This window comes from Sinohyriopsis cumingii, chromosome 8, assembly GCF_028554795.1.
Source record: "Sinohyriopsis cumingii isolate HCF-2022 chromosome 8, ASM2855479v2, whole genome shotgun sequence".
NCBI lineage: Eukaryota > Metazoa > Mollusca > Bivalvia > Unionida > Unionidae > Sinohyriopsis > Sinohyriopsis cumingii.
The window spans coordinates 21821339-21839619 of NC_142968.1; the positions used below are offsets into that span (position 1 = coordinate 21821339).

The 18281-nt window shown below is 34.0% G+C and overlaps 1 protein-coding gene across 5 annotated transcripts in view; it reads left to right on the plus strand.

The window, feature by feature from the left end:
- Nucleotides 1–18281, plus strand: part of LOC149793122 (disintegrin and metalloproteinase domain-containing protein 10-like) — a 122217-nt gene that overhangs the window by 89331 nt on the left and 14605 nt on the right. For 4 of the 5 annotated variants that reach the window (XM_089967028.1, XM_089967030.1, XM_089967032.1 and 1 more), the window contains exons 15-17: nt 2678–2815; nt 8139–8278; nt 11175–11384. In XM_089967028.1, the coding sequence (XP_089823154.1) occupies nt 2678–2815; nt 8139–8278; nt 11175–11384 (488 nt within the window). Of the gene's footprint in view, nt 1–2677; nt 2816–8138; nt 8279–11174; nt 11385–16350; nt 16381–18281 lie in introns of all 5 variants that reach the window. The other variant, XM_089967031.1, reaches the window with a different exon arrangement.

Sequence of the window (18281 nt, forward strand, 5' to 3'; positions counted from 1 at the left end):
CTGTTTAAAGCCCAGCTTAGCAAATTATTGAAAGCAGGGACGTTAATGTACTGATAATAACTTTATTATACCACTGTTATAAATCATTTATTGTAAGCAGGGATCTTAATGTACTGATATTAAACTTTAGTTTATTATACCACTCTTATAAATCATTTATTGAAAGCAGGGATCTTAATGTACTGATAATAACTTTAGTTTATTATACCACTGTTATAAATCATTTATTGAAAGCAGGGATCTTAATGTACTGATAATAACTTTATTATACCACTGTTATAAATCATTCATTGTAAGCAAGGATCTTAATGTACTGATAATAACTTTAGTTTATTATACCACTGTTATAAATCATTTATTGAAAGCAGGGATCTTAATGTACTGATAATAACTTTATTATACCACTGTTATAAATCATTCATTGTAAGCAAGGATCTTAATGTACTGATAATAACTTTAGTTTATTATACCACTGTTATAAATCATTCATTGTAAGCAAGGATCTTAATGTACTGATAATAACTTTAGTTTATTATACCACTGTTATAAATCATTTATTAAAAGCAGGGATCTTAATGCACTGATAATAACTTTAGTTTATTATACCACTGTTATAAATCATTTATTGAAAGCAGGGATCTTAATGTACTGATAATAACTTTATTATACCACTGTTATAAATCATTCATTGTAAGCAAGGATCTTAATGTACTGATAATAACTTTCGTTTATTATACCACTGTTATAAATCATTCATTGTAAGCAAGGATCTTAATGTACTGATAATAACTTTAGTTTATTATACCACTGTTATAAATCATTTATTGAAAGCAGGGATCTTAATGTACTGATAATAACTTTATTATACCACTGTTATAAATCATTCATTGTAAGCAAGGATCTTAATGTACTGATAATAACTTTAGTTTATTATACCACTGTTATAAATCATTCATTGTAAGCAAGGATCTTAATGTACTGATAATAACTTTAGTTTATTATACCACTGTTATAAATCATTTATTGAAAGCAGGGATCTTAATGTACTGATAATAACTTTATTATACCACTGTTATAAATCATTCATTGTAAGCAAGGATCTTAATGTACTGATAATAACTTTAGTTTATTATACCACTGTTATAAATCATTCATTGTAAGCAAGGATCTTAATGTACTGATAATAACTTTAGTTTATTATACCACTGTTATAAATCATTTATTAAAAGCAGGGATCTTAATGCACTGATAATAACTTTAGTTTATTATACCACTGTTATAATCATTTATTGAAAGCAGGGATCTTAATGTACTGATAATAACTTTATTATACCACTGTTATAAATCATTCATTGTAAGCAAGGATCTTAATGTACTGATAATAACTTTCGTTTATTATACCACTGTTATAAATCATTCATTGTAAGCAAGGATCTTAATGTACTGATAATAACTTTAGTTTATTATACCACTGTTATAAATCATTTATTGAAAGCAGGGATCTTAATGTACTGATAATAACTTTATTATACCACTGTTATAAATCATTCATTGTAAGCAAGGATCTTAATGTACTGATAATAACTTTAGTTTATTATACCACTGTTATAAATCATTCATTGTAAGCAAGGATCTTAATGTACTGATAATAACTTTAGTTTATTATACCACTGTTATAAATCATTTATTAAAAGCAGGGATGTTAATGTACTGTAATAACTTTATTATACCACTGTTATAAATCATTCATTGTAAGCAAGGATCTTAATGTACTGATAATAACTTTATTATACCACTCTTATAAATCATTCATTGTAAGCAAGGATCTTAATGTACTGTAATAACTTTATTATACCACTTTTATAAATCATTCATTGTAAGCAAGGATCTTAATGTACTGATAATAACTTTAGTTTATTATACCACTGTTATAAATCATTTATTGAAAGCAGGGATCTTAATGTACTGATAATAACTTTATTATACCACTGTTATAAATCATTCATTGTAAGCAAGGATCTTAATGTACTGTAATAACTTTACTTTATTATACCACTCTTATAAATCATTCATTGTAAGCAAGGATCTTAATGTTCTGATAATAACTTTAGTTTATTATACCACTGTTATAAATCATTTATTGAAAGCAGGGATCTTAATGCACTGATAATAACTTTATTTTATTATACCACTGTTATCAATTATTTATTGTAAGCAGGGAAGTTAGTGTACTGATAATAACTTTAGTTTATTATACCACTGTTATAAATCATTTATTAAAAGCAGGGATCTTAATGTACTGATAATAACTTTAGTTTATTATACCACTGTTATAAATCATTTATTGTAAGCAGGGATCTTAATGTACTGATAATAATTTTAGTTTATTGTACCACTTTTATAAAGCATTTATAATGCTTAATCAGTCAGTTCACTCTGTTCCATGTCTTATTTATTTTTGTTCACTGTAACAGCATTGCACTGTATAATTTTTGATGGAAAGAAAAAATAAAAAAGGTACTGCAAGAAAACATACTAGGATAAGAGTATAGCAACATTTATGAAGTATTTTCTCTAAAAACTCCAGTCTATATGTGGTGCAGATTGTTTCTTTTTCAGAAAAGTTTGGAAGAATCAGTATTTTTGTTATTGGTAAAGAATATTTTCTATGTTACAGTGAGCAATGATGGATGCATACCATCCAATGACCCAAATCTTAAGAACAAATCAGCTGATTACTACAACATGGTGGTAGAAGTTGTTGGCAATCGATCAGATGGTGGACAAGTGTCTGATGGTGTGAAACTTACAGCAGGTAAAATTCACATAAACAATGACCTTTTTATATATGTGCACAGGTTCAATTTTTTTGTTGTGCATCCAGCAAACAATATGAATTTTAAGATCATAAAATTGGCACAGAATTTAATGTGTGTGCACAAAATTGAAGTTTAGAATTCATCTTCATTGCATGTATTCACATTGTCTTGAAGCATGATCAGGTTTAAAGATATATTTATTTGAAATGTTTATTTAAATTATGTTATCATTTTATAAGCTACACCAATCAGTCTCTCTTATTCCAGTTCCAAAGTCCAATATTCTCATTTACTGTCATGAAACTTATTCAACATTTTTAATAACTATTTGGAGATTTACTCCAGAGTTAGAAAATGCATACTTTTGAGTGTTCAGAATCATTACAAGCCTGATTTGAAGTCTGGTATATTTTATGATGGAGGGGCCTAGATTCTGATTATCGAGCTGCTAGTATCCAGTCATGTATGGAAACAAATTTCTTTGGTTATTGATATTGCTTTTCTTTATGGCATTGTCTTTCCATCCATCCATAAATATCTACTTGTTCAGCCCATGACTTGTTGATATTTACGGTTATGTTTGCGAAACTTTACATGGCTGTTTCTACAGGAATTAAACCTTTTAGCATTATTATGTTACAACTAGCTTGTTTCAGCTTGTTGCTGATACTGGAAAATATTTGTATTGACCTAGAAATTGATGAGTCATAACGACATCTGTTATTTTATGTAAATTTATGTAAGCACAAATTATATCCCAGATATTTCATTGTTATAGTAGTCATAGGTTATTAAGCAAATTTAGGGAATAATTAAAAGAAAATCTATCGACTGCAAAAGATAATTTTATTTGTGCATATATATATACATATATATATATATATATATATATATATATATATATATATATATATATATATATATATATATATATATAAAATTGGCTAGATAGTGTGTTGTGTACTAGTTAGGTTCCTAGGTTCCTGGCTTCAAGATTAAGGTCACAGCAAGGAATAATGGAATTCTGTGGCCTGTTTCTCCAGCCCAAAAGCTATTGTCACTGCAGCGGTAAATGTAACTCTGTGACCAGTTTCTCTGTCTGGGCTGATATTACTACTACTGATGTCAAGGTCACAGCTAGGAAAAATGTAATGCTGTGACTTGTTTCCATGTCATTGATGCCACTTTTGAACATTGAAGATATTTTAATGAAACTTGGTACTGCTATTCATCACAATTTGTTAGTGTGTTGCATAATAGTCTTCTGCCTTAGATGCGTGAGGTTGTGGATTTCGATCCCTGATCGAGTCATACCAAAGACTTACAAAAATGGTACTAAGAGCTGCCTCGCTTGGCGCTCAGCATTAAGAGGTTAGTGTTAAGACTAGTCGGCCGTGTGTCAGGGTAATGTGACTTGGTGGGACATCATGCTACATGTATGCAGCATGATGCCCCAGTGCTAGACATCACTATAAACTGCCACACTGTAGACATCATAGCGATATGACTAAAAAATTGTTAAAGCTACGTTAAAAGTCCAAATCATACATGCACACACACGCATAATAGTCTTGAGCCCCTACTTTAAGATCAAGGTTGCATGAAAGGGAGAATGTATCTCAGTAACATCTTGCTTTGCTAGGGATGGTACTTGAAAACTGGAAGATATTTCATGATACTTTTGCCAGATGTACATCATGACTAGACTTGGTCATCTTGGGGAGAAAAAATTAGATATGTGAAGTATTTTCTTAATTTCTTGAGATATTGATGAAACTTTTTCCAAGTATACATCATGAGTAAACTGTGTGTTATGTACCAGGGCTCCAAGTATACATCATGAGTAAACTGTGTGTTATGTACCAGGGCTCCAAGTATACATCATGAGTAAACTGTGTGTTATGTACCAGGGCTCCAAGTATATATACATCATGACTAAACTGTGTGTTATGTACCAGGGCTCCAAGTATACATCATGAGTAAACTGTGTGTTATGTACCAGGGCTCCAAGTATATATACATCATGACTAAACTGTGTGTTATGTACCAGGGCTCCAAGTATACATCATGAGTAAACTGTGTGTTATGTACCAGGGCTCCAAGTATATATACATCATGTGTAAACTGTGTGTTATGTACCAGGGCTCCAAGTATATATACATCATGAGTAAACTGTGTGTTATGTACCAGGGCTCCAAGTATACATCTTGAGTAAACTGTGTGTTATGTACCAGGGCTCCAAGTAGGTCCAATGTATTGGTCACAGAATTGCTACCAACTTTAAAAATAATGTTGCCATTTGCAACATTTGGTCACCAATTATGAAAAAAGCCATTTGACAAGAAAAAACACAATAAAGGAAACTTTATAAGCATTTTATTAAAATTCTTATTTTCTTTTATTGTATCCTTTTTCCTACTACTTCCTTGAAAACCAGATGATTGTAAATAAGCTTCTTGCTTGAACACCATATTTAAATGGTAGTGTTTAAAAAATTCTGTCAAGCATTTTCAGTATCACTGAAAGAATACTGCAGCCTTATTAGTGACTGAAAATAAAGTTATCAGTTATCACTGCGCATCATTTTGGTTGACCAATGAGAGGGCACTATTCCATTCAATGCATTTTACTTGCATATTAAGTAGGCACAGTCATAGCCATGTGGAGTGTTATGAAGGGAAAACTGTCTGGCATTCCTTAAATTGTAGGCCAGAATTTGGAGGAGCATATAAGTTGAAAGCCTGAGCTAAACATCGGTACCATATTTATTATGCTACGCAAAAAGTAATTTGAAATATTAGCATTGCTTCTTAAAAAGATCACGTGAGAAGTGAGAAATGCCCTCCCTTGTAGTTTTTTGTAGTACTTTAAAACCTGTTATGAGAGACTACCCCTTCTGCCAACCAAAAGTGGTCTCTCAAGATGGACTGGTTTCCAGGGTCAATAATTAGCATTGTTGAAGAAGAAAAAACATACTCACTGTACTTGTATCTTATCCTTTATTCATAAATCTTGTTAAATATTGCATACATTCCTCTCAAAATAACTTTATATAATAAAGATACACATCTATCAAACATTGTGAATGAAATTTATATTTGAACATCACATGAATATGTATATATATTATTAGTACATGTACATGTATATGATTTGTGAAATGAATAAAAACTGCACAGTTAGGTAAGATGTATATATCTTATTCCAAGCACTTAATCACTTTTCTTTAAGAAATCCATTATACTTTTTTGTTGGTATTAATTCTTTCTGCCATTGTTATTAGTGTTGACATAATAACGACTAGATGTATTTCGGTTTTGATCAGGTTTGGGGGAAATGTGGAATAAATATATATTATGTACCATTGAATGAAACCAAAAGATATAATTAATTCATCAAGAAACAATACATTTATTTTGAGACGAAGTTTAAATCACCAGTGTTATAGCTCAATAAACAAAGGTTGCGACCATCTGCACCTGGATAAACAGATGATGGCTTGGTGAAACACTGTAACAAAAGAAAGAAATAAATTAAAAAAAGTATCCGGAAATGATTCTCACTTACTAGTATTAAAGACAAAGAGCTCGTTCACACACCCCCAGGCATTACGGATTAACTGGAAAGACAAACCATGTACTCAACCCTACACTGAAGCCCATTCAAAAAATTTCTCACTGGGACATTAGTACTACTGGTGTTGTGTAGGTTTTCACAAAGATAAAGAAAAAATACAGACCTCTACATTGACTGTATATGTCCATCATTACTCCCTTTGACGATAATCACCTCTGTCTGAGGTGGTTCGAGTCTAAGATTCAGCCAGTGTGAGAAAGCATGCCAGTAGCTTCTCGTGGGTCGGTGGTTCTTTCCGGGGTTTTCTCTGGTTCTTCCTCCACCATTAATACTGGCCGCCATGTATAGCCTATCATGTGCTGCAAAATGGCGTTAAACCCCACAACAACAACAACAACAACTTTGACGATAAAATGTTTGATCTTACTGGCTATTCACATGACTTCGGCACTACAGTGGCAGTTAGTGACATGTACTTTAGTCTGGTTTACTGCAGTTTACAAATGACACCATACGCTGGACTTGTAAATTTCACAAAACTGGTAGCTAGCCAATTTTTATAAAAAATATCTTATTAGAAAAATCATTACTATTTATGCGATCTTTGTTACAAAGGATTAAATGATGGTTAGTGGTGTTTATCTCGCTATATGGTTGTTCAGCTGTAGTGTTATTTAATGTGCACTTTGTGTGCATACTACATGTATCCTGAGCTCTCATGTTTACAAAGGATTAAATCATGGTCAGTTGTGTCAGTATTTTTTTTGGCAATGCAGTTGTTCATAGCAGTGTTGAAATTTCTCCTTGTCATCACTATTATTATATGGAGGAGATCGTGTTCGCATAGTGACTGGCTCATATCCTTGTCATCACTATTATTATATGGAGGAGATCGTGTTCGCACAGTGACTGGCTCATATCTCCTTGTCATCACTATTATTATATGGAGTTCGTGTTTGCACAGTGACTGGCTCATATCTCTTTGTCATCACTTGGACATGATTACAGTTTATCTTTGCATTGTATGTAGATAATTCTTTTTCATTGGAAAAGAAAAAAGATTTAGGTTTTTTTAGGATGTTTTCTTTTTGTCCATTCTTTATTAACTTTGATTTCATATATACACTGTGATGTGCAAAATTTTGTGATTTGTGCAGATTCTTGCAATAAATCTGAAATAACCGACGTGAGCGAGAGCAAGCATCAGCACTACAAAATATCATGATATTGATGTGTATCAATGAACCACATCACATTTCTATAATTCACAGTATATATTTTGATGGAGCTTTATCCAGATATGCATGAATTCTGTATGTCAATTTGTTACATTTCTTGTTAGCTTCCTAACCCAAGGGTCAAATGGTCACAAAGAAAATATCACAAGAGGAATACATCATGTGCCATATATGTTCTTTCTTGTTTTATACAATACGTTGGATTTCTCATTTATTGATAAAAGAGGAGCAAGAGTCCAGTTTCTTTGGATCCCTATTTCATTTTAATTCTATTCATACACCATAGTTAAAATATTTTGGAAAGCATAAAAGAGGGGGTTATGTAATAACTACAAAACCACTTGTTTTTTTTTTCCAAGTTGGTGGGGAAGGAACTGAATGAATACATTATAGGACCATGACAACTTTGTCTTATCCATGTGCCATATCAAAGATATTTTTGTACCATCTTTGAGCAAGAGACTTTGTAGTTTCATGTATTTATTATTCATCATTAATTTTTCAGGATCACCATGCAATAACTTCCAGGGCTACTGTGATGTGTTTCATCGCTGTCGAGGCGTAGATGCCGAGGGACCACTAGCCCGTCTAAAGAATCTCATTTTTAGTCCCCAAACTTTGGAGACTGTTAAAGACTGGATAGTCGTATGTATCTTAGTGTTAATCTGTGTCTAAATATACATTTTGTCTTGCATTCATAGCATAAGCTTAACATATTGTCATTTGTGTAGGCAATAACTTTAGAGGTTTTACATTAGCTCCATTCTGCAGAAGTGGATTTATAACTCGTGAAAATATTAGAAACCTACTTTCACTCTGCATTAGGAATGCTGTAAATTCACTTATTTTTGTGAGTTGTCAGTTTTAACTTTACATTAGGAAATACTGTGAATTCAGTTTTTTGTGGGATATTAGTTTTGACTTTACATTAGGGAATGATATGAATTCACTGAATGATGTGAGTACACTGTCTTTTGTGAGATGTCAGTTTTGACTTTACATTTGGGAATGCTGTGAATTCACTGATTTTTGTGGGATGTCAGTTTTGACTTTATTTTAGGGAATGCTGTGAATTTGCTGCTTTTGTAGGGCATCAGTTTTTTAACTTCACATTAAGGAATGCTGTGAGCTCACTGTCTTTTGTGAGATGTCAGTTTTGACTTTACATTAGGAAATGCTGTGAATTCACTGTGTTTTGTGGGATGTCAGTTTTGACTTTACAGGATGTTTTGAATTCACTGCTTTTTGTGGAATGTCATTTTAAACTTTACATTAGGGAATGCTGTGAATTCACTGCTTTTGGTAGGATGTCAGTTTGGACTTTACATTAGGGAATGCTGTGAATTTACTACTTTTTGTGGGATTTCAGTTTGGACTTTACATTAGGGATTGCTGTGAATTTACTGCTTTTTGTGGGATGTCAGTTTGGACTTTACATTAGGGAATGCTGTGAATTCACTTTTTTGTGAGATGTCAGTTTGGACTTGACATTAAAGACATCAGTGAATTTACTATTTTTATTGGATACTGTTTGTTGTATTTATAGCTTTTAGACATCACTCTTGACAGTTTTTCAGGATTTACAGATTCATTTTTGTATTAACTGGACAAACTCTATTCTTTGTTCTCTGCTTTCAAGATAAAATTGTTATGATTGCAGTATTATAAACTCTGTTTTGATTGGTTCAACTGAACAGTGACTGCTTTCAAGATAAAATTATTATGATTGCAGTATTATAAACTGTTTTGATTGGTTCGGCTGAACAATGACTGCTTTCAAGATAAAATTATTATGATTGCAGTATTATAAACTGTTTTGATTGGTTCGGCTGAACAATGACTGCTTTCAAGATAAAATTATTATGATTGCAGTATTCTAAACTGTTTTGATTGGTTCGGCTGAACAATGACTGCTTTCAAGATAAAATTATTATGATTGCAGTATTATAAACTCTGTTTTGATTGGTTGAAATGAATAAAAGCTGCTTTCAAGATAAAATTATTATGATTGCAGTATTATAAACTCTGTTTTGTTTGGTTCAACTGAACAATGACTGCTTTCAAGATAAAATTATTATGATTGCAGTATTATAAACTCTGTTTTGATTGGTTCGGCTGAACAATGACTGCTTTCAACATAAAATTATTATGATTGCAGTAAATTAAACTCTGTTTTGATTGGTTCGGCTGAACAATGACTGCTTTAAGCAGTGAAAAACACCATATTAAATAACTTGTCAAGTGCACATGTCTTAGCAGATTGGAAAGTTAGGGAAGTGGTGCTTTATTAAATTTTGTTTCTTCTTAGAACTGGTGTCAGGGTCAGTATCCCCAGCACATTTTTGGTTCCAGTTCATTTTGTCTTTGTGAATTTTGTTTTTCAGCTTTTAATTATATTGTAAGGTGTGGGCAAATTTTAACATAGTAAGACCCCGTGTGACACTTACCTCCTGACTATTGTGCACTATGTGTAATCACCAAGAGTTGTCCCTTAAGATGTGTTTGGGATGAGGCAGTGTGGAAATTACCTAAAACCACTGGATAACTGACACTTGATACGATTCTGCCAGCCATTAGGGACAGGTCATTAGTACTAGTGGTGGTGTCTCATTAAAGCAAGTGTTCTCACTTTAACTGTCTGAAGCCATCTCTGTCTCTAGAGTATTTTCTATCAGATCATAATTTGACAGGCCTTTGACCTGTCATTGGGTACTGGTCACTTGTCACCAATCATTGGACGTAGAGCACCAGTAACTGGACAGTGCTCCTCAAGCAGCTGGACATTGGGTTTTGACTAAATGTCTGAGGAGAGGGATTGAGTCAATGCCTTCCTAACTTGTCTATGTTACTATTTAATCCCAATGGGGATATGGAGTGGAGTTTTGCTCACCTTTGTAGTGAAACAAATCAGATAAGTGCCCCCCTGTTCTATTTTATTTTTTATGAGAATTTGAGAACTCCAACTAGCTGATAGTTAGCCCCACCCCACCCATGATATCACTGATGTATTCACCTTGGTTCCAAGGTATGTTTAATGGGCAGTCTTCTCCATTTTCTTTGGTCTTGTCTAGCAGAAAGGAAGCATGCCACCACTCTCAGGCTTTACTGTGTCATTTTTTTTCTGTCTTGGAAAATAATATGGCAAGACATGTATCACTTTCCCAGTAGCTTGATGGGTGTATATTCATTGTCAAGGTGACTAATCATCACATGCAGAGAGAGGTCACAAGGGCCTACATGTTACATGCAGAGAGAGGTCACAAGGGCCTACATGTTACATGCATATGGTTAAATTAAGTTTTTGCATCAGCTCAGTTTATCTGTCACTCAGGGTCATGAAACTTGGCAGTTGCATTTATCTTGACAATTACTTTTCACAACAGTCAAAAGTGGATCACAGGGATGTACTTTTCTTGCTCAAGAAACTTTGCAAAGATTGTGGATTATGGCATGGCAGAGTTGGCAATATATAGCATTCCACAGAATTCTTGTCTTTTCAGTCAGCTTGGCTTAAAATTATACTTTTCCTTTTCCCATACAGGAACACTGGTGGGCAGTGTTACTGATGTCCTTGGGGTTAGTCTTGGCCATGGGCTTATTCATCAAATTCTGTGCCGTCCACACTCCCAGCAGCAACCCTAAAGCCAAGCCAGCACGTAAACTTAGTGAGACAATGACACTACGCCGACGACGAAACCAACATCAGCAACAGCAGCAGTATCCACAGCGACAGCATAATCCATATCCACAGGTATGACATGTTGGATCAAAATTATTCAGTCTATAACTTGCTTGTGGTAATAAATAGAGCACTTTCCTCAAAGTATTGGTAAATAAAATATTGAAATTATTCTTTGCATGTCATTATTTTCTTTTAAAATGTAATGGAATGAAATAACTTTGAGGACCAATCATGCACCTAAAGTAAACTCTCCTTAAGTATTCTTCCTGTTATCGTGATTTGGGATGTCATTAGGTGCTACTGTACATGTATGCGTAATAATAATGAAATGGTTATCGTAGCCCAATTTTCATAGAAGTTAGTGTATCTAACATGTCAGTAAACTTGACATCTGCATTAAAGACATGTACCCAAATCTAACATGTCAGGCAATAGAGTATACAAGTCCCTTTGAATGGGATTCCAGTTTGTTTTAGGTCAGTGCACATGCACACGCATGCATGCACATGCAGATACACAGAAGAACCGGTACTCATTTACCATGTTGAAGTGCAGACAACAAAGTTTCATAAATCTTTAGTTTTATTCTCATCCATATGTGTCAGAGTGATGGTCAGTTTGCCATATTAAGCAGAAATCACCAAATGTAGGCAGTATGCTTTGTGACATCAGGTTTTTGGACTTATGGACATACACATTTTTGTCTGCATTGATTCAGAGAGTTGTTGTTGTTGAAATGGGTTTAACACTGTTTCTCAGTGCAAGATAGATAGGCTATACGTGGCAGCCAGTATATTATGGGGAGAAGAACTCAGGAAAAGCTAGGTAAGAACCACTGACACACAGGCAGCTTTCTCACATATTAACATTGGCCAAGCCAGAGACTTGAACCCTTATTGACACAGATGAGATGGCAGTGTACAGTAATGGTGAGTGCTTTAGACTAATTGGCCACTGGGAGCCCCTAAGTCAGAGAGAGATAATCTAGTGTTTTATGTCACTTTTCCTGGAAACTGCATACAAGTTTGGCATCTAAAATTTCTTTTTTCTTGAGGTTAATAATTTTCAAATGATAGCATTTGAAGTGACAGATTTTGTTGTTCCTATCAACTAGAATCCTCTCTTCCCATTGAGAAAATGTGCATTAGTTGACATTTTGTCTGACACAACTCCCCTCTCCCATTTAGAAATGCTTGTATGTTTAGATATTTTTTCTCAGTGGAACTTTTTGTAATGCTCACTGTGTTGAAAACTCATTGCAATCACACATGTTTGTCACCCCTCAAGATTTCTCGAGTATATTTGGCCACAGTTATGTAGCTTGTTACAATGGATGCCCCTTGATGTATGGCAGTACCAGCTTACTAAATGCTCAAGATGTGCTTGACATGCTGGTCATAGCCAGCTTTTGTTAATTGACTCACCTGTGACAAATGTTGTACAAGGTGATACATATTGGTGACATAATCTAGTTGGCATCTATTTTTGGAGGTTTCTATTTATTTTGTAAAAGACATTATTTATGTTTTTGTCAAGGGATTAACAGATTTTGTTAAAAATTGATCGTAGTTTAAAGATTGCAGAGGTTAATGGATGAGGAGCTTTAAGGTAACAGGAGGAATTTTAGTTTTCCTGGTCATAAACCAGAAGAGCTTGCAGGATTAACTTTCATCCATTTATCCATTAGCACAAGCTTTTTACTGCTTTTCATCCTAAAGTACTTGAAAGATTGCCATGAGACTTTTTATTGCCATGAGACTTTTTATGCATATTCATTTCATGTTATAGTTGATCCTAATTGAAAATGGTGTTAATCATACATCTAGTATGGCTGCCATGAGAACTATCTTGAAAACTTGCTGTCACTACTTCCACAGAGTACATGCTTAAATTTATATAGGGTCTTCATCTAAAGACTTCTAATTATGTGTACTTGGTCCTACATGAAAAAGTCTGACATCCACCACACCAGCTACTTTGAAAATCTTGTCATTGCTAAGAATATCAGAGATAATTTCAACATTCATTTAAAATGTAAGAAAAGATCAATCTGGAATTTCTCGAAATTCTGTTCACCCCATAGAGCATCAGTCCCTTAAAGGGATTCCTGTTTAGGTTTTAGGTGGGTGGTCAGTTGTTCAAGTATTTAGCTTACTGATGAGGTGAAAATAAATGTGATTCCTATTGCACTGGTTTTATTCAAGTAAAAGTGTCAGCAACTACTGGAGTAACTTACTGTGAGACACACATTATTGAACGTTATCTCAGTTTTAAACATTTTGATGATGTACCACCAGAGAAAATCTTGGGACTTTGTAAAAGAGTGTGGTTTAATTTATTTACAAATTTTAACATGAATATTTTTGTGATTTCACATTGTTACCATTGCCTTTGATTTTCTCAACCTTTTAAAGAAATGTAACATGTACATACATGCATGCATGTGTGAATTCATAACCATTTATCATTGAAGTTTTTCAGAGATTGTATTCGTAAAGATTAGCGTCTGAATACAGCAGGCAGAAAAAAATGTACAGTTATATGTTTAAAGTTAGTGACTACAGTATCTGAGTTGGTAGACTGTTGGACTTGTAATCAGGGATTATGGGTTGATGGCCTGGCCAGGCCAGGCCATGTTGGCTGCTTTTGCGCCACAGCATTATATGGCCAGTTATGTGTTCTAAGTGCTGTTTAAAACCAGTCATTGTCAGTTTTTAGTGCACATGGATTGTTTCTGAAGTATAAAATGATAAAGCAACATTCTTGTTAACTTGTACACCAAGCAGTGAGACCCTGTTTAATGTGCCATGAACAGATTACACTTGTACACCAAGCAGTGAGACCCTGTTTAATGTGCCATGAACAGATTACACTTGTACACCAAGCAGTGAGACCCTGTTTAATGTGCCATGAACAGATTACACTTGTAAACCAAGCAGTGAGACCCTGTTTAATGTGACATGAACAGGTTACTCTTGTACACCAAGCAGTGAGACCCTGTTTAATGTGCCTTGAACAGGTTACACTTGTACACCAAGCAGTGAAACCCTGTTTAATGTGCCATGAGCAGATTACACTTGTACACTCAGCAGTGAGTCCCTATTTAATGTGCCATGAAGCAGTGAGACCCTGTTTAATGTGCCATGAACAGGTTACACTTGTACACCAAGCAGAGACCCTATTTAATGTGCCATGAACAGGTTACACTTGTACACCAAGCAGAGACCCTGTTTAATGTACCATTAACAGGTTACACTTGTACACCAAACAGTGAGACCCTGTTTAATGTGTTATGAACAGGTTACACTTGTACACCAAGCAGTGAGACCCTGTTTAATGTGCCATGAACAGGTTACCCTTGTACACCAAGCAGTGAGACCCTGTTTAATGTGCCATGAACAGGTTACCCTTGTACACCAAGCAGTGAGACCCTGTTTAATGTGCCATGAACAGGTTACACTTAGCATTTCAAGATCAACAATCATTTTCAGTGTAATGTATGCTTTTTGGGCTTACTTTCTTTCTTTATATTTATTAAATCATTGTTTCATTATTACAGACATAGTCTTGGGAAAAATTTATACTGCAGAATCAGTCTCTTAATTTGGATTATGTGAATCAATATGCAAAGATAGCATCAGCTATTTCTATTTTGGGTCACATTTCTAAATCCTCTAATCTCTAATTGGCTATTTATGACTTGTCTAATACACCAGCATGTGCTTTGGCATGATATAAACTTTTCCAGAAAGCATGTCTTACTTGAGACGTGCTGATATCAGATCGTGCTATGAACTGATCATGCATATGGTGGTTGTTAATCACACACATCCTGAAACGTGTATTTTCTTTGCCAGTAGGGATTTGTGGCAGAGAATCAGCTGTCTTTGATTGCACCTTCTCCCACTGAAATCCCAAATCTCTCTGGTATCTGAGCTGGAAACGATCAAGATGGACTCCTTTGACAGTTAGATCTTTGCTGTTAAAATCTAGCAAATTCACGAAGGAAAAAATAAAGTCAGTACTATCTATTTGTCACAGTTAAGGTCCTTGTGATATTTTGTCAGCCACCATCTTGACATGGTTTGTTCAGACTATTAAAAGAGCTAAGTAATCTTTCATAGAGAGAGATCTCATTTTTGAAAATCAAAGCCCATGAGGTAATGGCTGTTGCAGCATCCTGGGCTTTTAATCTTCCTTCTTCCTTTAGTGGTGTACAAGAGTGAGTTTATTTATGATTTGGGTCCAATTATATCAGCTCAACAAGTTTCTTGAGCCATCCTTCAGCCAGCGGTAAAATATCCAACTAACAGCAATCGTAGGTTCACTTGACAGCTTATCTTAAATCCTCAATCTCCCACTGGGAAAACAATGCAGTAATAGCAAGTGATATGTTACGGTTATTAAAATCTAGTTTTGGGGATTCCAAAACTAATTATAATTATGTTATACTAACCTCTATTATGGCAAAATTCCCATCTTCCTCCTTTCTTATATGCTTCAGTTAGGGTCAGAAAATGACCAAGTCAGAGGAAAAAGATAATTTGATTGTTGGAAGTTGACTTGGGTATCAGACAGGGGTCATATTTTGATTGTAGAACACCCTTTACTAATTGGAAGAGGAAATAATGTCCTTGGACTGGGTGCTAGTGCCAGGAAAAGATACAGCGATACAAATATATCATCAGTATTTCATAAATAAAATTAGTCACCCCCTTTTCAAAAAGCCAATTGTTACTTATTTTTTCTCTCAAGAACTTTATAGTCTTATAAGAGTCACCTTTTTTAATTAAGAATTTAGCAAAAATATAAAATTATAAAATGAACTTTTTTTTATTTTTTATATGTAGACTCCAAATAATTATTGCAGGACTGCAAAAATGTATGTATGGTATGTTGATTTTCCAATTGCCACACATTGTGTGTAATATTCATAGCATTATTGCAGAATATGAAGTCCCCCTCCCATGATAATGCCATAATTTATTGGAATTTCATTTTATAATTTTATCATTCTCCATTTTTATTACATCAGACTGAAACGGTGGACATGCATGCATAGCAGGTAAACTAAGGTGTCGGAATAGTTTTGATTATTACTTTGTAAAATTGAAACATATCTGAACCTAGAATTTTCCCAGTAACTACTTGTATATGTCTAACTTTACTTGTATCTCATGTCATGTGCATATATATCCTGATATCTGTTTATTTTATTTCCCTTCAGGTATGGTACGAGGGAGTTAAACTTTGTTTGTTTGTTCATGTATGTCCAGTACATGAAAATGTTCACTGTCCAAGTATGATTGACCTTTGTTTTAAGTTTGTATCTTAAGTTTTTTTTCATGCACTTATGCTAGAAATCTGTAATGGCTGCATCTTGAATGCAGTGTCTTTGTTACCTGCCCCTGACACATCCTATATTTTTAAGATACATATTAAGATCAGTTCAGTATGCAGTCTCACCAAGTCTGAGTATTCAGTTGTACGTTACAAAAATGTAAATAATGAGCAGCCGCGTATTTTGTTGTTATGGTATAATAATTTATGATATCAGAGAGGCTCGTTGATCTGCCATCACTAATATCAATGCAAGTAATAGTACAAGGGTATTGAGACCAAATGATTTCAATTTTTTCGTTAAACATTTACAATTTAAACTGCATTTATATCATTGACAGTCAAATGTCAAGTGTTGTTTTCAGCACCTGTTTTTTTATAATTATATATATGATTTGCACATCTGGCCAGGCATTCATCTTCCAGTTATTAACATGTCTGAGAATTACCAGTACATTTAGCTCCAGGTCACTTTCAGAGAGTCAAGGTTATTTAAGTTACATTGGAAAGAAATGATGATGTTCCCATTGCTGACCTACTCAGTACTCTCACCAGTCTTTCTCTTGTCATCTGTGTAAGAGCTACAGTATTGGACCAGCCCCAGTCATGTTGCAAGTCAACTCATTTCAATTGATCAAAATGAAAATTGTTATAAATATGATTGTGTACATAATATAATTAAACTACCTTGAATTAGCTTATTTATTCACTAGTGGGATAAAAAATAGCAATTCATCCAAGTGAAATGAATACTTGGTGGAAAAAAAGCTTTGTTACACAGATGTAGTTCATTATGGAGAAGCAGTTGGCAGTTTCCAGTTACAATTCCTAGAGTGGTACTCAGAGATTTTATCAAGGGAGAGGAGTTTCACTATTCCTTGCAATGAAATCACAGCATGATGATTTTGTTTATTGAATAATATTTTTAAAAAATTGAGTTCCAGCATTGATGGTTATTTTGCAAAATAAATGTCCCAGGTTTTTAAAGAAAGAAATTTTGGTTGGTTGTGAATTTAATCAATAACAACAAAAGCCAGTAATGTAATTCACATTGTTTTCATGTACATTTGATGGTTGTTGAAACCAGTTGGAATAATGTTAATGATCTTTCTGATGTTGAGCATCTTGGAAATAAGGTAATTTATATGCATAAAAGCAGACAACTTTATTAGAAAAGGTGCTTTATTGACAGTAACTCCTAACATGATTATAAAACAAGTATTCATCCATTATATGACTCAGTTGCCCCCCACCCCCAGTTTTCTCAATATCCTGTGGGCATGGCATCATTTCTTACTTTTTTTTGTGGGTTTCCTCAGCAACTTGCACCCTCACTTACAGTGAGGTGTATGTTTCTGAACCCCATTGTGCATCAGTTATTGAGGGAGAGCCATAACGAGTTATTTGATTGCAGAATAGAAAGGTACATGGTTTTGCTTCTCTTGGCAGTACTGGATGTAAGTTGTTGAGGGGTTTTAGGTGGCCATAAAGAAGAATTAATGGAATACACCCTCCTCATTTATTTTTCCTTTTATTTTCAAAAGAACTACTTGTCAAAGTAGAAATTTTTTATCAGTTGATAATCGTCCCTTTATTTGTTTTGGGAATTATTGACAGAATTCACTG